The sequence below is a fragment of the Amblyraja radiata genome, chromosome 15 (genome assembly GCF_010909765.2).
Source record: "Amblyraja radiata isolate CabotCenter1 chromosome 15, sAmbRad1.1.pri, whole genome shotgun sequence".
In the NCBI taxonomy this organism is placed as follows: Eukaryota; Metazoa; Chordata; class Chondrichthyes; order Rajiformes; family Rajidae; genus Amblyraja; species Amblyraja radiata.
Genome location: NC_045970.1, coordinates 4,872,147 through 4,896,878, shown reverse-complemented (window position 1 = coordinate 4,896,878; position 24,732 = coordinate 4,872,147). Strand labels below are relative to the sequence as shown.

Below are 24,732 nucleotides of genomic sequence, written 5' to 3'. Positions count from 1 at the left end.
CCTTGAGGTACACCAAGAGGGTTTTTAGAAGTTGCAGATTTACTGTTGTGCACTCTAACACATTGTTTTCTCTGTACCATATATGCCTCAATCCATTTCATCATGCTCAAAGAGAGGTTAAAATAGGACAATTTGGTCATCAAGATCTGGTGGTTCACAGTATCAAAGGCTTTTCGTAAATCAAGAAAAACAGCTCCTATAACACCACCTGCATCAATTTTGGACTTCATATTTTCCAAAAGGAAGCAAAGTGCCGTCTCAGTGGAGTGATATTTTCTGAAGCCAAACTGCATTGGGTTTAGGGTATATGGACTATTGTTTAAATGTTTAATTATCTGTCCTGCAACCCATTTTTCAGCTATCTTGGAAATTGCCGGAAGAATGCTTATTGGTCTATAATTACTAATTATAGTGGGGTCTCCTGATTTTAAAATTGGAGTTATTACTGCAGATTTCCAAGAATTTGGGAATACACATTCGTTTATGGACTTGTTGATGATGCTGGTAATTGGAGCAATGAGTGGCTGCTTATGAGCTTTAAGAAACATTATATCCATACCAAAAGCATCTTCGGCTTTTGAATTTTTAAGACCACAAATAATCCTGTTAACCCATGGCTGAGACACTTCATTCAAAATAAGAACCGGAGAAGCAGTGTTCAGCGGCATAGCATGTCGGACTGCGGAACAGGAACTATGAGTCAAGTTCTTCACAGAATCTATGAAATACATGTTAAGGGCTGTTGCAATCTCATTTGGATCATTAGTCAGATTTTCATTTAGTTGCAACTCCCTAATGTTCTTGTTGATGATATTATTTCCAGTTAGTTTCCTTATGTTTGTCCAAATCTCCTTAGCATTACCTCTTGCGTTGCTTATTACATTAATAAAAAAGTTTGCCTTAGCATTCCTGATTTCTTTAGTGACTTTATTTCTGAGTGAGGTAAATATTTGTCTATTATGTGCTGCTTTTGCCTTCAGGGATATCTTAAGGGTATGGTCTCGCAATTTCATCAGTGACCATATTTCACTATTTAGCCAGGGAAGATGATTCTTTTTCCGTGGTTTTGGTTTTATCTTTTTCATAAAATAATTCATTTTTTCTTGAATAACTGCCATAAATACATTACAATTTTCATCAACGTGTTCATGGTTGAGGTGATCAGACCAGTTAATTTCATTCAAGGCATTTTCCAGGTTTTTTATTTCACTCTTGGGTATTCTTAGTTGCTCAGACCTTTTACTGGAGTGATAGGTGAACCTATTTTTTGACAGTTTTCTTGAAAAGAGGATCAAATTATGGTCAGAGAGACCTGTAACCATATAATATATTTTTTGTATTCTGTCATATTTATTGCTGAAGACCAAGTCTATACATGTTTCTGATGAGCTACTTATTCTAGTAGGTCCTATAATTTGTTGTGAGAGATCAAAGCTATTTGTTATTGATTTTAAACGCTTTCGATTTGTTTTGTCATTCCAATTTATATTAATATCTCCAAGTAAAATAACCTCTTTCTTAAAATTACATTCTTTAAGAATAGCTTGCAGTTCCTCATAAAATATACTAGGGGCTGATGGAGGTCTATAAATTCCAATTAGTGTGATCGTCATTTGTGGGGAGAGGATTATCGTGAGACCAATACATTCTATGTTATTTACACATGACCATTGTATTTGTTTACACTTTAAGTGATCCCTTACATAAAACATCACCCCCCCACCTCTACCCTCAGACCTGTCTTTTCTGAAGATGTTATACCCCGGTACATTTAGACCAGCCATTGGAGAGTTGGCGTGTAGCCAAGTCTCAGAAATACACAGAAAGTCCAAGTTTGAGTTATTAAGCAGATGTTGTACTTGATCGCATTTTGATATGATACTTCTGATATTCAAGTGTCCACCAAATAGACCCCTTGGTTTAGCTTTTGAGTCCCATAGGACATGAGCGTGGTTTAGTCTGGAGGAATCTGTATTGACGATGTTTAGTAATCGCTTTATTTCTCTGCCAGTTTTGCTTTGTGACATTGGAGGTCTCACCCATCTTAGCGACCGTAATGCTATTGTGATTGTTTTTGGTCCCCTGTACCATCATATTAGCAGTTCCAGTTTGTGGAGTATCTGATGCGGTCGGTGAGTCAGCCCGGGAATCCCTTGGGGCCGAGAGAGCCAGCTGCTGGTCCGCAGGTCGTGAGCGCGGAACCGCTGTTGTACCCTGGTGCCGGTGGAGATCCGCAGACGTTGATGAACCGGCCCAAGGGACCACCGGGGGCCTTGTCGTGCCCCCGTCCCAGGTCTGGGCCGCAGGATGTTTGTCGCTGGTCCCGAGCAGTCCACCAGGAAAGAACCACGGCGCCACTGGAGGAGGCAGCCACGGGAACACTGCAGATGGTAGGAGGAGCGATGACGGGTAGATTTTCCAGCCATTTGTGGTGTTTAGGCCTGCGACATTCACAGATAGCGGGCCAGGATTCACCTCTATATCATCAGCTAGGAGCAGCATCAGTGTAAGCCAGACAAACCCCAGGCAGGGGTTAAAATCAATAAAAGCAATTAAAATCAATTTTTGAGACAGAGTGTTAATTGAATTGGTAGTTTTGGATGGTTTCAAGAGCAAACCCACAGCACCTGCCGAGCTTCGTACCTGCTTGACTGTCGCCATCTTGTGTCCCTTCTTGTTTGCGAGGGATCTGGCGTTTGTGAGAGACAGGCTGGGAAGCGGTGATTTCAGTGGCTGCCTCCGTAGCCTGGCTAGCACGCCGGCCCTGCAGCCTCGCTTTTGCCTTTTCTCTCTGCGCCGTCTTCGCCTCCTCCCCGCGGGGATGGTAATCCACGGAGAGTCGGGGCTCCTTGCTAAGTCCGCCGGGATCTTATGTGAGCGGACAAACTCGGCGGTAACCCTCCGTTCGCGACCGGCTCCAATCCTAAGAAGCTCCTGCCGGCCGTAGGCGTTATTCGCCCGACAATAAGTACACAGGGCACAAAACAAAATGCACACATACACAAAAAACACGAAACACTGACCGGGAGAACATCGAGCCGCTGCAACTGTGTGCGCCGCCATCTTCATCACATAAGTTAGGAGGTCAACATTCATACCACTGGGGTGATTTCAGTTTCTTTGCTACTGTAACGCCTGTGGACATTCAGCAGTAGAATAGCAACTGCTACAGAATAACATGCAGTGAAAGGGGAACCAAAGAGTTTAGTGAGAGACCTCGTTCTGTGCTCCCAATGACCTACAATATTCCAGAACAACGGGTTGAATGCAACCGCCAGGATAGCTAAATTAAACTTCAAGTTGGTCCAGTCACAGTAGCTGAAAATATCTGCCAAAATATCTGCCATTACTGAAATATCAACCTTGGTGATGTCCAGCGTGTCCAGGCCTCCACAACAGCCAGCCTCCCGCAGTCTGTGAGCGGCCACCGTGCCCCCCTTGCGTTGGAAAACTATGTAATTATTGTATAACTTGTTTTTGTGCATTTGCAGAGTCTGCGTTTGTGATGCTGCTGCAAGCAAGATTTTTTTATTGTATGTCCAGAACAAGGGGTCAAGGTTTAAGAATAAGTGGTAAGCCATTTAGAACGGAGATGAGGAAAAACTTTTTCACACAGAGTTGTGAGTGTGTGGAATTCTCTGCCTCAGAGGGTGGTGGAGGCCGGTTCTCTGGATACTTTCAAGAGAGAGAGTTAGATAGTTGTTATGGATAGCGGAGTTAAGGGATATGGAGAGAAGGCAGGAATGGGGTACTGATTGTGGATGATCAGCCATGATTACATTGAATGGCGGTGCTGGCTCGAAGGGCCGAATGGCCTACTCCTGCACCTATTGTCTAAAACTGTACTTGTGCATGTGACAATAAAGTAGCCTCAAATGGACTTGATTATTGGCTCTTTAGTGAATGAAAAAAAAATCTGTATTTTATCCAAACCATTCATGATTTGAAATAGATAAATTGATGAGGACAAGAGAAAGTGGGCTTATCCTTTGTGTTGGTTTGCTCATTACTTGACACATGGCCAGTGCAATAGCCTCGTCATCCAGCACTTGGTGAGTGTGATGCTTCCAGGCTATGCTTGGTGATGGATACTGAATATTCTACGCAGTATACTTGGTGATCTTGCTAGTTTTCATGATTCTTTCAACTGTTTTTCGAGATGGAGTCGTACTGAATCATCAGTTGCAAGATACAAAATACAAGCAGGTTGTGTGGTCCCTCACGTCTGTTGTGCCACTCAAGATTATGACTGATCTGAAGCAGACAAAAATGCTGGAGAAACTCAGCGGGTGAGTTTCTCCAGCATTTTTATCTACCTTCGATTTTCCAGCATCTGCAATTCCTTCTTAAACATTATGACTGATCTGACTTTGATTTCAACTCCATTTCTATGCAGTGTCCCCTTAATAGAAATGCTGTCTATTTGAAAGGCTCTAGGATGATTTGATTACAATGTCACAGAAATACAGGTGCCAGGATTCATTGCAGAGCAGAAAAGTAATTTCACATTTTCCAGTCAAATGGCTCGCTGCATTTGAGTAAATCAAAGAGCAACAGTCAAAGGATTATTTTTTCCCTCTCCTTAACGACTTCAGAGGCTGCGAAATCTACCCATTGTATGTTTTGGGTCAAAAGAGTATTGCTGGGGACAAGCATTCTACAGTTCTTGTGGGGAAAAAGACAAGCCTTCACACTAAAGCTAATTTTCGCCAGGTTGCATACCACTTCCATTATGTAACGGACTCAGAATAAATTATGCAGCTCATACCCAGGAAAATGGTTTCCACCACAACCTGTCATCTTATGGTTTAGCGGGTCTCTCACGGCAATCGGGCCAGGGGATTAATTGTGGTTCAGTAAGGAATGTGGTAAGGAAGGCATAGGTAGTTCACTAACAGGCATGCCTGAAAATTGAGTAACAACTTGATCATGCTCAACCCCAACTACATTTTCACTAGAGCAAAAGCACCATGTAATAGACACAGAGAAGTATTCCCACAACCAACAAATCAGATCAAAGCTCTGCTGTCCTGATACATCTCTGTATGACTGTTTGCAGAATATTGAAAAGCTAATGAGGGGATAGACAAAAAGCTGGAATAACAAAGAATAATAAAAGGAATAGGTAACATTTCGGGTCGAGACCCATCTCTGATGCAAGGTCTCGACCCAAAACATCACCTACCTTTTCCCAGAGATCCTGCCTGTCACGCTGGGTTACTTCATCTTTTTGTGTCTATCTTCGGTGTAATCTAGCATATGCAGTTCCTTGTTACACAGCTTATGAGAGATGGTGATTTGAGAATATCCCCATAAAGGGGCCTAGGATTTGAATGTTAAAGATGGGTAATTGCCTGGGTTGTTCCAACAGCATTTCCAAAGCCAAGAAGCCAATAGTCAGCTCCATGCACAGATTCCCCTCCAAATCCTATGCCATCACTACTGCTTCATCATCTCCATATCTAACTGCTGGAAAGTGCTTTTCTTTGCTTTCTGGTAGCATCTTCAATCGAAGGACAGTTAACAGGTTAGGAAGGTGGTTCATCATCTCCTCAAGGGCAATTAGGGGTGGGACATAAATGCTGGTCATTGATCATGAGAGATAAAATAAAACAAAATCACTTTCCACAGCTACATGGCTAAAATAACCCTGCATAATGATGCCAGAACTCTACATAGCAGTAATTAGATTATAGTGGGACGGATTAATCCACTTTTATAATTTACTCACTTTCACATAATAGACGCCATTTGCAAATCAAACTAAACTGCATTTAATTAATCAATAATTTTCAAACTTTTGCAAGGCATTTTTTCTTCATTCAAAAAAACATGATCAAATGAAACTACGACTATTTTTGCCAATGATATATTTACATTGGTATAGATTTTTCAGTAGCTGTACTTTTGAACATGTACATAATTTATTCTGTGGTACTCATGTTATGAAGAGATTTAAAACTTCACAATATATTTTTTGTTGCATTAAATAATACGGATAGAATAAGGAGGATAGGGTGTTCCAGGCCTGCATGAGAGGTGACCTGTCTCGTGGAAAACAAGCACACAAACCAAAGCCAGTGTAGAAATTGAATTAGGTTTTTGGATTAAAGAGCCATTAATCATAGCCATCTGCTGATGCTTGGCATATTTTTGGCACCAATCACACAAACGAGAGATCATTTCCTTTGGGATCAGTTAAGAAGGAAAAATAAAAAAAGCTATAATCATATACTAAATTTAATAGTAATTAATCAGCATTTTAATTCAGTTTTGATAAATGTTAAGCCCAATTATTTGCAAATGTAAATTTATTGAATATAATTATAATAAAAGGAAACAAAGATTTAATTTATATCTGTACCAACAGCACCCTCTACAGGAAATGTTCATAGAATTTCCAGCTGTGGAATTCATGCATTAGGAATAGGTGCACGAGTAGGCCATTCGGCCCTTTGAGCCAGCACCGCGCCATTCAATGTGATCATGGCTGATCATCCACAATCAGTACCCCGTTCCTGCCTTCTCATCATATCCCTTGACTCTATCTTTAAGAGCTCTAGCTAACTCTCTCTTGAAAACATCCAGAGAATTGGTCTCTACTGAGGCGGAGAATTCCACAGATTCACAATTCTCTGGGTGAAAAAGTTTTTCCTCATCTCCGTTCTAAATGGCCTACCCCATATTCTTAAACTGTGGCCCTGCCTCAGTTTCTTTCCTCTAGCGTGTCCAATCCCTTAATAATCTTATATGTTTCAATAAGATCTCCTCTCATCCTTCTAAATTGCAGAGTATAAAAGCCCAGCCGCTCCATTCTATCCACATATGACAGTCCCGCCATCCCAGGAATTAACCTTGTGAACCTACGCTGCACTCACTCAATAGCAAGAATGTCCCTCAAATTTGGAGACCAAAACTGCACACAATACTCCAGGCGCCGTCTCACTAGGGCCCTATACAACTGCGCTTAGTATGTCAAGCAACTTCAGTGCACATATAAATAAAATTAATGTAAATACAGTTTTGCTTCCTATCATAAAAGAAAATGCGAGTTGCAGTAACAAGGTTACAAACTTTGGGCTTTTTCTTTGCATTAGCATCAGGGTTATTAAATGTATTGATTTTTTTTTGTTTATTATATAGTACATATCAACTATGTGAGTTGTGTTATAGGCCTGTTATGCTGCCGCCAAGTGAGAATGTCATTGTTCCGTTGTCGGTACAGGACACTTAACCACTCCTGACTTTACTTTGTAGGAAGGAACTGCAGATGCTGGTTTAAACTGAACATAAGATACAAAAAGCTGGAATAACTCAGTGGATCAGGCAACATCTCTGGAGAAAAGGAATTGGCAACATTTTGCGTCAAGACCCTTCTTTAGACTCAGAGGAAGGGTCTCGACCTGAAACATCATCTATTCCTTTTCTCCAGGGATGCTTTGTTGGTATTGTAGGGGGAAGAAAGGGAGATTACCGAGTAAGAAGTGTGAAGCCACAATAATGATAATCTTAAATATGGATGTAGCTTCACTGAAATCCAGGTTCAGGAACATATGCATCAGCAACTACAAATGGGTCTTCTTCTTTCGTGTGGCGTGCACAGCCTAAAGTTTTTTTGTTTTTTTAAATATTTTATTTATTAGAAGTGAGTACAATGCATTGGTACAAAGCCCATGTTAACATATTACATTCTCTGTACAACTTCCCTTTTTGTTTTAAAGAGAGAAATGAGAAAGGAGAGAAGAAAAAGAGGTTGTGAAAAGTGAAGACTAGATTAGTGAGCGTGGGTGAAAAACCAATAAAGAAAAAGTGAAAGAGAAGGAATAAGTGAAGAAGGAAAGCAGGAGGGAGATTATTCGATTGCCACAGTGAGATGATTTTCTAATCAGTGAGATGATTAATATTCTAAATCATATTTCACCCATACCTGAAACTGTTGGTTTTCATGATACTAAGTCACCACATGAATCCAAGAAATCAATAAATGGGGACCAACTCATTAAGAATAGGTCTTGTTTGTCCATTAGGAGGAGTCTCATTTCTTCCAAATGTGCTGTGTCCAGCATATTACTGATCCACATTTTAAATGTTGGTATATTAGCATTTTTCCAAAATTTAAGTATTAGTTTTTTTGCTGTTATTAACCCATAATTGAAAAATGAGTTTTGGTGTGTATTTAATTTGTTCCCATCTCCACTTACTCCAAATATAATCATTTCAGTGTTAGGTTCCATTTTTGTCTTAAATAACTTTGAGAATATATCAAATATATCACACCAAAATTTATAAAGTTTTGAACAAGAGACAAATGAGTGCGTAATATTGGCAATTTGAGAAAGACATTTATCACAAATGGGAGAAATATTTGAATAAAATTTATTCAACCTAGTTTAGTGCACAGCCTAAAGTTGTTGGACAACTTGTTCTATTTGATCTTCCGTTTGTGCACGTCGAGTTGATTGCATTAGTCGAAACAGGGCGGACCACGTGAAGGTTGCAATCTTCCACCCCTACAAATGGGTGAACACGGTTTAGCATTATGTGTAAGAAGGAACTGCCGATGCTGGTTTATACCGAATATGGACACAAAAAGCTGGAGTAACTCAGCGGGACAGGCAGCATCTCTGAAGAGAAGGAATGGATGACGTTTCGGGTCGAGACTGAAGAAGGGTCTCGACACGAAACCCCCCCCCCCCCATTCCTTCTCTCGAGATGTTACCTGCCCTGCCGCTGAGTTACTCCAGCTTTTTGTGTCTATCCAGGATTTATCTGCCTCAGATAACTGAGAAAACTGCAATGTGTTTGAAGGAATGAAGTTATAAAGCTCTGGGTGCACGTTTCAACAGATGAACTAAGGACTATAACAATGATAAAACTAATAATGAACTGAAACATTTATAGAGACAGAAATTATTCAACTTTTTGATGGCATGGTAGTCTGCTGCTTATTTCAAGATGAAAAATTATAGAAACAAGGAACTGCAGAAGCTGCTTTATAGAAAAAACAAAAAACAAAGGCAGGTCAGGCAGCATTTCAGGAGAACATGGACAGGCGACATTTTGGGTTGTGACCCTTCTTCAGACTGATTGCAGAGGTGGAGGGGGAAGAAGTAAACTGGAAGGGGCAGAACAAAGCCTACAGGTAATAGGTTGATATAGGTGAGGGAGGATTGGTAATAGGAAGGTGTAGTGAGGCCAGACAGGTTGAGCGAAAAGGTTTTTTTATTTTATGATCCGCCCAGTCCGAGTGTAGATAGGAGGGACTGGCGCGACCGGTGCCACGGGCGGAATAGGAGGGACTGGCACAACCGGGGCCCCATGAGGAAAATGGGAAACAGGCACAACAGGTGCAACCAGGGAACAGGGCGTGGACGACACCTACACCAGGGTTGGGCCACCACCACCGGGCTGTCGATAACCAAATGAGCAGACTTGAGGCGGGCCACCGACACGATCTCCTCACGACCCTCGACATCTAATACAAAAGTCGCGACTCCAGGCTGCAACACACGGAAAGGCCCCTCATAAGGCCTCTGGAGCGGAGTGCGATGCGAGTCCCTGCGAACAAAGATAAAAGAGCAGTCCTTAAGCACCGGCGGGACATACAACCGGGATGACCCCATGGCGCGCAGTGGGGAACGGGCGCCAGGACCCCCACTTTCTCACGCAGACACGCCAGCCCAGACGAGGCAGGCTCCAGCGACCCTCGAGCCGCAGGAAGGAAATCCCCAGGCACCCGCAGCGGCGCACCATACACCAGCTCCGCGGATGATGTGTCCAAATCTGCCTTCGGAGCCGTGCGGATCCCTAGCAACACCCAAGGCAATTGGTCCACCCAATCCGGGCCAGTGAGCCGCGCCTTCAAATGTCTGTGGAAATGCTCGACCAACCTGTTGGCCTGAGGGTGGTACGCGGTAGAAATGTCAGCAGGCACGCCAAAACGCGCCACCCAGTGGGCCTCCAGAGCCCGGGCACAATTCACAGCGGAGGTGTCGGACAGCGGAACAGCTTCAGGCCACCGTGTGAAACGATCCACAACCGTGAGCAGGTGAGTGGCACCACGAGACGACGGCAAAGGATCCACCAGATCCACATGAATGTGCATAAACCGGTGAGAAGGAAGCACGAAATCCTGAAGCGGCGCACGAACATGCCGCTGGACCTTAGACTTCTGGCAAGGAATGTAGGCCCTGGCCCACGCCGCATCCCTGACGTAGAGGCGATGATTCTGCCGACCGCGATATCCTCTACTGGCGATCGGCTGAGGCATTTCCCAAAAACGAGTAGGGGGCGCGGCCTCCGCACCCCAACATTGGTGGTAATAACACCACGGGCTCTTGTTGCGAGCCAGCGAAGTCATCCCGAGCAGGAATAGCCCGGCGAGGCCGCTGTGACGACGGCGCGGACACCCGGCCGATGGAACCTCCATCCTGCTGCTTGGAAAGCCACAGCTCATCCACCCGTTCAGCGAGCGGCAGGGGGGGCCGGTGAAATCGGACCCAGCGAGAAGCAGGCGGATGTCATCGGGCATCTACTCCAAAAACGCCAGCTTGAACTGCAGGCAAGGCTTATGCTCACCCTTGAGCGCCAATATCTCAACCATGAGAACCAACGGCTGCCGATCACCCAGACCGTCCATATGTAGCAGCCGAGCTGCGCGATCGCGGCGGCTGACCGCGAAGGTGCGCAGCAGCAACGCCTTCGTACTTGCCAATGGCCGGCGGATTCTGCAGGAACAGCAGCAGCCGCGATGTCGTCTCCTGGGTGAGAGCGCCCACCACGTAGAAGTAGTGGGTCACATCGGCAACGATCTGGCGGAGCTCAAACTGGACCTCGATGCGTGCGAACCACACATGAGGCTGCTTCGCCCAGAACACGAGTAGTTTAAGTGCGACCGCGTTCTGCTGAGTGGGCAAGTCGTCGAAGTTCTCATCGGCATACATGGCGAGAAGAAATCCGAAAAATATTCGGATCGTCGGGGTCACCAAAAGTAGTGAGATCAGACAGATTGAGCGAAAAGTTTTTTTTATTTTAAATAAAAATGAACAAAGAAAACCCATGAAGTTCACGAGTCTGTCTGCACTAACAATAATAAGCTCCTGTCGCTGGGAGGCGTGCTAACTAACTGACACACCCCAAAAGCCCGCGAAAACCGACACCCCAAGGTCACATGACCGCACCTACCAATGAGGAGGGTTCTGCCCTCTCCACCCCACCACTAAGTGCCGCTACAAAGGAACATAGGTGGAGGGGGAAAAGAGTACCAATGGTTCTGGTGATGTTCACAATGTTGAATGAAAGATAAGAAATTCCTCCTTTGAAAACAACACCCACAAAACAAATGTGATCAAATTTCAGCTGCCAACTCAAAGTACACATGGATGCCATCTCTCTTTGTGCATCCAGTGAGCCAATAAACTTCTGATTGAGCTCAATGTTTCATTATACAAATGCTTCAAATCATTTCAATTTGTGATCCAAATTGTAGGCAAGAGCACTTTTCCTTCAAGAAATGGGGTACCAATAAAGATGATGTGGTATGTGAATGACAAAAAAAAATCTGAAACTGCATGGTCAGTAACTGCAATGACAGAATTATGGTGAAGGGGCAAAGCGGAAACCACGGTTGTACAAGAGACTTAAAATTCAGAGAATAATCAAAGGTGAAAAATCAACAGGAAATGCCAATTCCATATTGATGTAGATGAATTCAGCCATCATTTGACAAAATGACTCAGGAGAGGATGCTTTGAGGCTTCGCAGAGAAACGAAAAAGGATCTTGCAGGAGGCCCACATACAAATGTGCTGAAATGGGCAGAATATTCTAGAGAATGGAAGGAATACTTTATTGTTACATGTGACTAGCAGGGCTCTCGCTTAACTTTTTTTCGCTGTTGCCAGCCGGGCAACCTTGGCAGCTTTTTGGGTTGCCAAATGACAGTTTAGGTAGTCATTTAAGATGGCTTGCATGACGCGTGCGATAATGTGCTCGGACCAAGTGCTTAGTTACCAGTCGGAATTATACTCAATGAAGCATTCACATATTATTTCTGCTTCAAATAAAGTCACAAACTAAACATATTCACCAATCTAGACATGATTTATCCCACAATGATACGCAGCAAAATTATAAGACAGTATCTCGACTCTTTTTACACATTGCAATTAATGCACTTTCTATTAGTTCTTTCCACTTCCAAACAAAAATGTGGTTGGATTATTCAGCATATGATCAACCTGTGTCAATAAATCCTGGACCATGATAACATATATGCATATGTATAGTTGTGAATGTTGCTCATTAAATAACTACATTACTGGTTTTCCATATTAAGAGCATTGGTTTGACGTTAAAATGAATACTGTAATAACGTGTCAAGGGCAGCAGTGACAATCGAACACTGCGGTTTTAATGTTCCACGTGTTCACAATTTAATTAATCCATCTTTATGGAGATGCTGCCTGACCCGCGGAGTTACTCCAGTTTTTTGTGTCTATCTTCGGTACAAACCAGTATCTGGTTGCCAAGCCTGGCAAAATGACTCGGTGTTTAGGTTGCCCGGCGGCGCTTTGTGGCCTGTGGCACCCGGGCAACCACTAATTTCGAGCCCTGGACTAGGCACTGTGAAATTCTTTGCTTGCATACACAATTTACACAAATGAGAATCATCAGAATGGAAGAGGAAATATGGTGTATGCAGTTGTGAGCCATTCCACAGCCACTGTAGTCACAGCCTTAAGCGAGATGGAATCCATGCTGGAACTAACCAAATGAATGGAAGGGAGCAGAGGGCAAGGAAAGCAAGCATAGAAAGGGCAACACAAATTGTGCTTGAAAAAAAATGTTTCCAAGGGATATGAGAGAGGTGTTGCTGTTGCATAACTGCTGCAAGAAATTTGGTTGCAGATACTGTGATAGTGGGGTCCCTAAACTTAATCTACAGGCTAAAGACCGATCCAAAGACTTTAACCAGGCAGGGCATTTGGTCAATCTGAATATTAATGAATTGGGTACATGATTACAATTTGTGAGGAAGGAGTAGGAAAGGGCAGGTTAATAGGACTAGAAATAGAAAACAGAATAGAATCGAATAAAAAAGTGATTAAGAAGCATGGTGTAGAATAGCACCCAACCAGCATGCATGAAAAGACATAGAATAGCAACCAAAACTTTAAGCAAACTTATCTATCTCAAAATTGAAACGCAACAAGATTGGGGCTCATTATGGTGATAATTGTGTCTTTTGTTAAAAGCGCTGGAGATGCCAACGTTACATTAAAACCTGAAATCTGGCAAATGAACAATAGATAAAATTGAGAGTGAAGTATTCACATTGGAAGAAAAAGTAACAAGCTAAAAAAAAAAAATCACAAATGTTCAAATAGCTGCAAGTGACATTCCCAAGGATAAATGCGCATTGGAAGGCTGAGCATTTACCATGATGTGGCCCTGATGGGCAGTTATTAATAAAGTAAATCTAATGTTGAATTTCATTGTAGGATTATAAACTAGACAGAGAATATCCATAACAGAGCTTTGGTCAGATGACTTAAAAGTACTGAATCTACTTTTAATTGCTGAGACCTGAAGTACATCGACAAAATATAACAGAGAAGTTACACTAGCAATCTAGTTATGAAGGAAGAGCCACGACACACGTTAGGGGCACATTATTTACACAGGCAAAGATGCAATGGTAGAAAACATAAATGTTAAAAAACTACTGAAGGCCAAAGAGGGACATATTGGGACTGGCATAAAAACACAGAAGAAAATATTATCCCAGACGATTAAAAAGTGACATATATGTGTGGAATAGATGGATGTACACAGCTGTGACAAAACACATTATATCAGTCGCGAGCTGTATGATTCTATGATGTGTAATGTTTCTCTCCTCTTTTGGCTCAGTGATGTAAAGTTTGCTAAATAGATCTCTGCACCAGTAAACAATATCATTTGAGTATGCTTTGAATTAAATCATCCAAATCACACACCAACTGATCAGAGTTATCTTCATCCGCTCATGATTCCTGATCAATAGCTCAATTATGGTCAGGATTTTAATGATGCCGATTTAAACAGGCATAGAGGTTGAGTGCATCACTACCACTAAACTGTGCAAGATACAGCATGGAAAAATTGTCTTCGGCCGACCGAGTCCGCTTCAACCAGCGATCCACGCACCTTAACACTATCCTAAACACATGAGGGACGGTTTCCAACGTTGCCAAACCAATTAACCTACAAACCTGTAAGTCTTACTGCAGCGCCTCCGTGCTGCCAAATAACAACATCGTGCCTGAAAATCAGGTTAAGAGTTGGGCTACAACATCACTCGGGACCCAGGTACATTTTTAAGAAACACAATGTAGTAATTTCACGGTCACCATTTATAATCCTTTCATTTGAGATGTATTTGATTAATTTAATTTAAATTCCAAGCTATCATGGCAGGAGTGAGCCTGTCATCAGAAAGAATTCATAGAATAATATTATCACGTTTCTCCTGTATTCATTCTTTAATGTTTTCCAATGCTTATATTTAACATTAAAAAAAACTTTCCGCAACATTAACAAGTCACAAGGCTTTCACAGATTTTTTTTTTTTACTTATAGGCACCTTCTACAGATTAGAGCACTTACTCTTTATTTTTGTTTGAATGAGAACAGCCATTTTTACCTGAAATGCCATTATCATTTCTTCATTAGTCTGTTGGGCATGGACCACTAGGCCAGACCATACAACATTACACAGATTATACAAAATTAGCTACATGATCTTGATCTGATTTTAACTGTCCCTTTAGTTCACCATAACAGAGGAATGTTGCTTGTTCTTCTGATTGCCTGCATCACATTCTCTGCTCCTAAAGATGGTTCTCTCTGTACTGATAAAGGATCCCAGATCAGAAACATTAACTATTTCTCCTTCAACAGGTTCTGCCTGATCTGCTGAGTTTTCTCATCATTTTCAGTTTTTTATTACAAATTACTATTCCTCTAATGCTTCTTCTAATCCATGTTAGCTTAAAAAAAAAATGCATACAAAACAGGCAATTTTATTTGCAAATGTTAGAGAATTAATATAATCAACTACTGTTCAAATGGTACCTACCCCATTAACAGGAGGCCGGGTGATACGGAATGGTAGTTTTGAGGTCCCTTGAATACAAATTAGGTCAATATCCAAGGTCATACAGGCTACCTGTCAAGAAATAATCAATATTTTAAACAAATACTTTTGTGACATGGAGATATAACAAAGTAAGCTTTACTGAATTAACCACCATCTCTCCAGAATGCAATTTTCACTTTCATAATGTTAGTGAATATTAGAGGGACAGGTGCACAAAGTTTTTCATTTCATCTCCAATTGGGAATTACCTTTCCTTTACATTCTTCATGTTGCCATTTCTTTGCAACTTCAATTTTTCTATTATTACCCCTTTCACATTCTTTATTTGTATTTTCCTTTCTCTGCATGGGTGCAAATATGTCTTTAAAAATATGTCAATATGCATTTGGTGACTTTGTCAAAATCAAGGTGCTAGGAAAATCTTCTCCGATGGAATTATACTGGTTTGTCTGGCAGGGGAGGCAGTAGTTCCAGAGAGACGGAATCACAGAACGTGTGTAGAGGGACATAGAGTTGCATACAGTCAGAAGCATCAGATTTCAATGGCAGGTTTAGGCCAATGAACCAAATGAGTAAAGTGTATATTTGTGTGGATTGATTGTTTACTGATTGTGGACTTTGGAAGGGGTAGAATGAGGACCCACAGTCCCTTTTATATCAACGGATCAATAGTGGAAAGGGTCAAGAACTTCAAATTCCTGGGCGTGCATATTTCCGAAGATCTCTCCTGGTCGCAGAGCACTGATGCAATCATAAAGAAAGCACATCAGTGCCTTTACTTCCTGAGAAGATTACGGAGAGTCGGTATGTCAAGGAGGACTCTCTCGAACATCTACAGGTGCACAGTAGAGAGCATGCTGACCGGTTGCATCGTGGCTTGGTACGGCAACCTGATCGTCCAGGAGCGGAAATGGCTGCAAAATGTTGTAACCACTGCCCAGTCCATCATCGGTTCTGACCTCCCTATCATCGAGGGGATCTATCACAGTCGCTGCCTCAAAAAGGCTGGCAGCATCATCAAGGACCCACACCATCCTGGCCACACACTCATCTCTCCGCTGCCATCAGGTAGAAGGTGCAGGAGCCTGAAATCTGCAATATCCAGATTCAGGAACAGCTTCTTCCCCACAGCCATCAGACTATTAAACACAGACACGTGCCGTGAGTAATTACTCAGGGTAGTCAGTCAGTCGGCTTTAAAAAAAATAATTTAAACCGCACATGCGCAGATTGTTCTCCCCGCAAAAATAAAAAATAAAAATAAAGACAGTAACAATTCAATTTGCCCAAGGCTTCCAAGTCTCCTTTATTCTGAATTACTGAATGGGTGGGGGAGGGGGGGGGGGGGGGGGGGGGGGGGGTGGGGATGAAGGGTGACGGCAGGTGGAGAGATGGTGGGAAAAACGGGAGCACACAGGGACAAGTTGAAATCTTATTGAATTTAAGAATAAGGAGCAAGCCATTTAGAACGGAGACGAGGAAACACAGAGAGTGGTGAGTCTGTGGAATTCTCTGCCTCAGAGGGCGGTGGGGACAGGTTCTCTGGATGCTTTCAAGAGAGAGCTACATAGGGCTCTTAAAAATATCAGACAGGGGGTATGGGGAGAAGGCAGGAACGGGGTACTGATTGGGGATGATCAGCCATGATCACATTGAATGGCGGTGCTGGCTCGAAGGGCCGAATGGCCTACTCCCGCACCTATTGTCTATTGAATGACAACACTTGTTCAAGTGACCAATTGGAGGGAAAGTTCCTTTCACAGCGTGTGGAGAGTCTGACCACAGGTAAAGTTGCGGGGAGGGCAGGAGTGTTGAGAAGGAGGGGATCAGGGATAATGCCAGTAACTCACTCACCGCTGCCGCGGCGCTCTGGACGCGGAGCCACCGCATTGTGGCCGGGGAGGGAAGCAACTCGGGTGGCTACGAGAGGCCGTCGGAACTGGCAGAACTGGCTGCCACTTCAGCGCCTTCTGCCGGCCTGCTCACCTTTGGCAGTGCTCTCCATCTGAACACCTCTCACTTGTCGCTCGCCAACTTCGCTCATGTCAGCCGCTTCCCGCAAATCCTTACATTCCCACAGCCGAGTAACCTCAATCGCGCTGTCGGAATTTAAGGATTTGCGGGAAGCGGCTGACATGAGTGAGGCCAGCGAGCGGCAGGAGAGAGGTTTTCTGACGGAGAGATGCCATAGGTGAGCGGGGGCCAGCAGAAGGAGCTGAGGTGGCAGCTGGTTCCGCTGTCCGGTCCACGGCTACTCGCAGCCACCCAAGCTACTTCCCTCCCCGGCCACAATGCTGTGGCTCCGCGCCCGGAGCGTCGCAAGTGGGTTACTGGCATGATCCCGATCCCCTCCTTCACAATGCTCCTGCCCTCCCCGCAACTTTACCCCAGGCCAGACTCCCCAAACACTGTGAAAGGAACTCTCACTTTCCGGGCCCCACACCGGGAAATACGGTATTTAAAAACATATAGCACCAGGAAATGTAACTAACACATTATCAGTACACGAACTCCATTCTTCTCTCTTTGTTTCTTAAAATACGCTTAAGATAATGGCAATCCATATTTGAAAAACCCGCCAAGAAACTAGCATGCGCAGTAGGCTGCTGTGCACGCGCTGTACTACAAAGGCAGAATTTCTGCTGCCTTTAGCCCCGCTTGTCATTGACGACTTGAAGCAGCGCTGACGGCACGTGGGCTGCACAGACCTTCGCGTGTTGCAAGTGTTGCGGATGAAAGGCACGGAGAATTATGCCTACCTAAGAGATCGATCTCTTAGATAGGCATAATTCTCCCATGCCTTTACTATTTATATTTAGTAATTACCATGTTATAATTTTAGTCAGGGTAGGCAGTGCCTACCTTGCCTACCCTGACGGCACGTGCCTGGTTAAACACAACTTCAAACAAACTCTGAACTATAACAGCCTATTGCACTTTATCTGTTTATTGATGTGTGTACATATATATATTCTATGGTATATGGACACACTGATCTGATCTGTATTTATGACTACAATATTCTGTTGTGCTGCAGCAAGCAAGAATTTCATTGTCCTATTTAGGACACATGGCAATAAACTCTCTTAACTTGACTTGTAAAGCTAAGGAACCCATAGGAGGAAGGAATTTTCTAAAAATTCATTTCTATTGGCATTAGAATGTGGGGATCCTCCGGGGCTGCCAGTGAAATACTTTTAAAAAAAAATGAAAAGGGCGGCACAGCAGCGAGTGCACCGGCAGAGTTGCTGCATTACTGCACCAACTATTGGCTAAGGACGGAATGATCCCAAGAAGGATACATCGTTGAAAATTGTGGAACTGGTAATGGAGGAAGGGGTTCAGGGCGGGAGGGGAGTGTTTGTATAATTTACCTATTTATAACACTCGAAATGAGTGCACTTTCTGAGGTTTTAAGCGCCTTGTGCGCTAATCTTTACCCCCCTACATTACTGAGCCAGTGTTTGTGTCGGGGTGGAGGTCACTGTCGCTTGGTCTAGATCAGTGACAGTGCAGTGATTCTCTATCATCCCACCAGTTGGAGGTGTTTACGATCTTGATATCATGGTGATGTTACATTGAACCAACAGGGTGAAATAAATTGTTAATTCATGTCCACTCTTGTGGGAATGTGCCCTTCATTGTCGCGAGACATTTGGTATAAGTATACCAGGGTTAATACTCTCATCACATGATGGGTTAAGTTGCGGACCCAATTGGCCTTTGGTGTTCCGTAACTAACCAGTTGCAGCTTCCTTGCCCAGGAGGCTGCTGCTCTCACACCTGGGAGGTTGTTGTTTTCACGGTACGCCCTTCTGGATTGCAGCACACCACTCACAGCAGATGCCTGCAGCCAGTATCACTGGGGGAAGATTGGTCTCCCGGAACCCCTCCTTGGGGGCATGCGGATGTACGCTTGCCGGGATCATAGTGAACTCTTACTGTTCGATGCCAATCGGTAGCATTAAACTCCGGCGCCCAAGGGGTGGATTCTTGACCAGCCGATTTAGCCGTCTTGTTTGCCCTGCAAGAAATTTCCAGCGGGGACCGTACGAGGTGTAGCTCACTGCAAGCTAGAATCCTAGATACATTGCTGCTAATGTGGTCTAGGATTCTAATGTACCCATGACCACGGCCATGGGTACAGCCTCAGCATGTCCCACACGACGGCCACTCATGCACAGTGCGTCCCCTTTGGACTCGTACTTCATCATGCCGAGTAACTGCATCCACTCCCGCCACGGAGTGACTGCCCAACCAGCAACTATGAGCTTAAGAGAGTTCCTCTTAAGCCTTGAGAGTCATAGTGGTTACTCCCCAAAGAGAGTCATAGTGATTCCAATTTAGAGAATTCAATGTTCATACTGCTGGGTTGCAAACTACCCAAGTGAAATAGAAGGTGCTGTACGTCCAATCTGCATGTGGCCCTCTGGCAATGAAGGAGGCACAGGACAGAAAGGTCAGCATGGGACAGGGGAGATAAAATGGTTAGCAACCAGGAGATCCTGTACTCTTGGCCTCGCCGATGTACAGGAGCATATCGAGAACACCAGATAAGGTAGATGTGGTTAGAGGAGGGGCGCAAAATCCTTTATTTCAGATGGAAGGACTGTCAGGATCCCTGGACGGAGTTGAGGGAGGAGGTAAAAGGGCAGGGGTGGCAGGAGAACAATATTGAATGTCTTGCAATTTTTTTAATAAGATCACTGAATGAATTGCTTTGAAAAGAATAGCACTGCTGGGCTCCATTGCTGACACAGTGTTTCAATTTCAATCTCTGCCACTGAAAAGCTTTTGTTGAAATTCTTACAGCTGCTGGCATTCAGCCGATAACTGAGATCTCATTGGACAGCCCACTAAAAGGTGCACATTCAACATCACCAGCAGTATTCCCGTTACTGGAGAGTGCTGATTAGTACGAGGTGGCTACACCAGCTCTGCAAGGCAAGGTTTCTGGAGGTTTCTACGGAGCTTCTACTGACATGCAAGGCAATTGCAGCAAACACCAGGTAGGTCATGGGTTGGGTACAACTGTGGACATTGCTGACAGTGACTGGAGGACAATGTACAGACCAGAGCCAAGATAGAAACATAGAAAATAGATGCAGGAGGAGGCTATTCGGCCCTTCGTGCCAGCACCGCCATTCATTGTGATCATGGCTGATCGTCCCCAATCAATAACCCGTGCAATCCTTCTCCCCATATCCCTTGAATGTCATATCTACCAACCTCTAACTGAGCCTCAAGCTCATCTACAGGTGCACAACCTTTTATCCGAAGATCCAAATAACGAAAACCTCCGAATAGCGGCCATTTTTTCGGTCCTTGAAGAAAGGTCCTTGAAAACGTTCACCGAGGGCGGCCCGCAGAGGTGACAGCGGAACCTCCGGTCGGTCCTCGAAGAAAGGGGAACTAAATCCCCATTCATCAAAGAGAAGGTGAGGGTATATTGCGCGGGAGGGTTAATAATTGACAATGTGCTGCTGCCTGCCCGCTGGGTTAAAAAGTTCCCACGGTAGACTCACGATACACAGTGTTTCGTGAGTCTTGCGTGGGAACTTTTTAACTCAGCGGGGCAGGCAGCAGCAGATTGTCGCTCCCTTCAGTTTCACCCCACCTACACCCCTCTGCTTCCCGGCCATGTGTGTGACCCCCTTCCCTCCCCTCTCCAGCTCCCCGCCCATTGCACCGGCGCGGGGGCTTTGCACTGTCTTCAAGTCGGCGATTGCAGCACGGACGTGCCAGTCACCGGAGACGTCAGGACCAACGGGACACCGACCCCCAGGCCCACTGCAAGCACAGAGACCCACAGCCAGCAGCAGCCCAGCCCCGTTCCAACTCCAGAGGAAAACTGCAAACTGGCCGGAGACGTCCGGACCACCAGAAGCCGTTCCCCGAGCTGCGCCCCCTCATCGGGACACCGACCCTCAGGCCCACTGCAAGCACGGAGATCCCAGAGACCCACAGCCAACAGCAGCCCAGCCCAGACCCGCTCCAACTACAGAGGGACCTGGGTTGCGGATGACGGGGCACCGTAGGGGCCCATCGGGGAGCGGTTTCCTGTTGGTCCTGACGTCTCCGGCCACCTGCCATCCTCCAGGAATTGTACCGCCCTTGCAGGAGAGTGGGGTTGTTTGCAGTTGCAGAGGGAGGGGGCAAGGGCGGTACAGTTCCCAGTCTCAGCTCCTGTCCAGGGGGGTGGCCGGAGACATCAGGGCCAACGGGACACCGACCCCCAGGCCCACTGCAAGCACGGAGATCCCAGAGACCCACAGCCAGCAGCAACTCCAGCCCAGCCCCGCTCCAACTCCAGAGGAACACGTCGGGGCAGAAGCTGATGGTGTGCAAGGTACGTCTTGTTCTTGGGGTGGCGGATGAGGGGGCGCAGCTCGGGCTGTGGGCAAACTGCCACTTGTCGCCGTAGCGACCCATCGGGGAGCGGATTCCTCTGGAGTTGGAGGGGGAGGGGGGTATTGTGTTGTTTGATCGCCCCCTGCTATCCCAGGGACAGGGAGACACAGCGGCTTTTTAGACTGGTGGGCAATCACTTCCAAAGTTCTGCCCACACAGTCAGTACACCTCTCCTACACTGCATTTCATACAGACATTTATTCTGCAAGAAACCCGACATTGAAGACTCAAACTCGCGACCGAGTTTACTGCCGGGATCAAGGCGCAAACTCGCGACCTTGCGGATATGAGCCGAGCACTCTACCACTGAGCCAGCCATTAAAATCTATGCTAAAAAAAATCCATTCCGAAGACCGACAAATTCTGAATTACGAAAAGTGTCTGGTCCCAAGGCTTTCGGATAAAAGGTTGTGCACCTGTACTTTACTTCTTATACTTCACGCATTCAAATACAGTACTTTTAATTCCTTACGCATCTCACCTTTCACATCGATCCCTATTACACTTGGCCCTACTCTCCTATCCCTTTGTGAGCTTTCTTTCCCGTTAATTCGGGGGTCATTAACTATCCCTTTACTCCCTTTCACTCCGTCCTTGACTATCCCATTTGACACCACCACCCCCTTTAATTAGTTTAAAACCATCTGTGTCGCAGTGGCAAATCCTAAGAAGTATATTTGAAGAGCTCAGAAGATATGCAGTCTCACAGCAACAAGGACAACATTCAAAAGTTGAGAATGTACAATTTTGTTTCCCAAACTTTGCACTGACAAACCAAGAGGTTTGAATTTTTCATTTTCTGAAAATCCAAGTAAATAACATCCACACTCTCCGTAGTCTATCCTGCTTGTTAATTCCTCAAATAATTCAAACAGATTTGTCAGGCAAGATCTTCCCTTAACAAAACTATGCTGACTATTTTATCATGTGCTTCCAAGTACCTTCAAAGCTCATCATTAATAATGACCGCAATAATCTTACCAACCAATGAAGTCAGGCTAACCGGCCCATTATTCCCTCTCTTTTGCCCTGCTCCCTTCTTAAACAGTGGAGTAACATTTGTGATTTTCTAGTCCCCTGGAACCATTCCTGACTAGTGATTCTTGAAAGATCACTACTAATGCTTCCACAATCTCTACAGCTACCACTTTTTGTACCCTGGGGTGCAATCCATCTGGTCCAGGTCACTTTCACTTTCAGACCTTTCAGCTTCCCAAGCACCTTTTCCTCAGTAGTAGCAACTGCATTTAGTAGCCTCCTACTCTCTTGAATTTCTGGCACATTGCTGGTGAAGACTGATGCATAACACTTATTTGGTTCACCTGCCATTTCTTTGTTCCCCATTACTACTTCTCCAGCATCATTTTCCAGTGGTCCAATATCCACTCTCGCCTCTCTCATACTCTTTACATATTTGAATAAACTTTTGGTATCCTCCAATGACTAGTTTACTTTCACATTTCATCTTTTCTCCCCTTATTGCTTTTCTAGTTGCCTTCTGTTGGGGTTAATTATTATATAATAATTGCCATTATTATATGCTTTCTCTTTTGCTTTTACGGTGTCTTTGGCTTCTTTGTTAGCCACAGTCATTTCATTCTCTCCTTAACAATAATACTGATGCATCTGATTCCAGCTTCACCTTCCCAAGCTACAGGGTGAATTCTATCATATTATGATCACTGCCTCCAGGGGGCTCCTTCTCCTTAATCAAATCTTCCTAGTGGGCTCGACCATGAACTGCTCGAAAAAGCCACCTCGTAGGCATTCTACAAATTCATTCTTTTAGGATCCAGAATCAACCTGATTTTCGCAGCCTACCTGCATATTGAAATCCCCATAACCACCGTAACATCACCTTTCTTGCAGTTGCTTATTCTCCGAACTCTAGACATGTGTAAGGTGAGGCAGACCATAAAAGCATAAATGGAAATAAAACTGCATATAAAAGAGGGAGGCCACAAAGCAATGGAAAACAAGGTTAGTTAATTATACCTTCTTGATTCTAATTCACTTACATGAAACAACTTTTCTGTTTTTGGTTCCACGGCTATAATATCATACGGCAAGTTTTGAGGATAAGCGGTTCTCTGCAAACATAATGTGTTAGTGGTGATAACAGTACATTTACTTCAGTAAAATCATAACTAATAATTGTGAGCTATCAACATCCTTAATAGCTCACAATCACATTTATTGCTTTGGCCAGAAAAATACACTGAACATATAATGGATATCAAGATAAATTGCACTTTTTAATTTTTGAAAAATATTTATATCTTTATTCATTTGATAACTTTTCTAAAACATATTTAATGATTGTATGCGCAATATAAAAAGGAATTACTTTTACTGATGCATTACAAAATAAATCGTAAGCCATTTCTTTTACATACATTATCAACCTCAATAAATATCATTGCAAAAAATGTCTCCTTGGTGAACTAAAGCTGTTTTTCTAAGCTTTCCTGTGAACATTAAGGACACTTGGCCATACATCTCCAGCAATCCTCAAATTGTGAGGTTCTCGCTGCTTTTTGCAGTGATCTGTGAGAGCTGGAGGAGCACAGTGTGCTCCAGTTCAATGTTAACACAAATGTCATTCAATTTTGCATCACTTCTCTACTGTGTTCAGTCATCATCTACATCTTTATAATTACACAGACTTTCATAAATTTATCTGTCCGCATATATCCAAGAAGATCAAAATCAGCCTAATCCTAACTTCCAGCATTACATCCAGAGTCTAGCAGGTCACGTTTAATATATCTGATCTGTTTGGAAAGCTTTTTACTGTACCTCTGTATATAGAAAAATAGACAATAGGTGCAGGAGTAGGCCATTCAGACCTTCGTGCCAGCACCACCATTCATTGCGATCATGGCTGATCGTCCCCAATCAACAACCCGTGCCAGCCTTCTCCCCATATCCCTTAATTCCACTAGCCCCTAGAGCTGTATCTAACTCGCTCTTAAATCCATCCAGTGATTTGGCCTCCACTCCCTCTGTGGCAGGGAATTCCACAAATTCACAACTCTCTGGGTGAAAAGGTTTTTTCTCATCTCAGTCTTAAATGGCCTTCCCTTTATTCTAAGAGCCTCCCCTTTATTCTAAGTGACAATAATAAAGCTAAACCTGTATATATCCATGTGCTGGAAGAATCAAGTGCTGTAAGAATTT

General features: G+C 44.0%; 1 protein-coding gene across 3 annotated transcripts in view; it reads right to left on the bottom strand.

The window, feature by feature from the left end:
- rpp30 (ribonuclease P/MRP subunit p30) overlaps positions 1-24,732 on the bottom strand; it is a 65,861-nt gene that overhangs the window by 23,244 nt on the left and 17,885 nt on the right. For all 3 annotated transcript variants that reach the window (XM_033033566.1, XM_033033568.1, XM_033033567.1), the window contains 2 exons: positions 23,571-23,642; positions 15,121-15,210 (listed from right to left, as the gene is read on the bottom strand). In XM_033033566.1, coding sequence (XP_032889457.1) covers positions 15,121-15,210; positions 23,571-23,642 — 162 coding nt within the window. The remainder of the gene's footprint in view (positions 1-15,120; positions 15,211-23,570; positions 23,643-24,732) is intronic.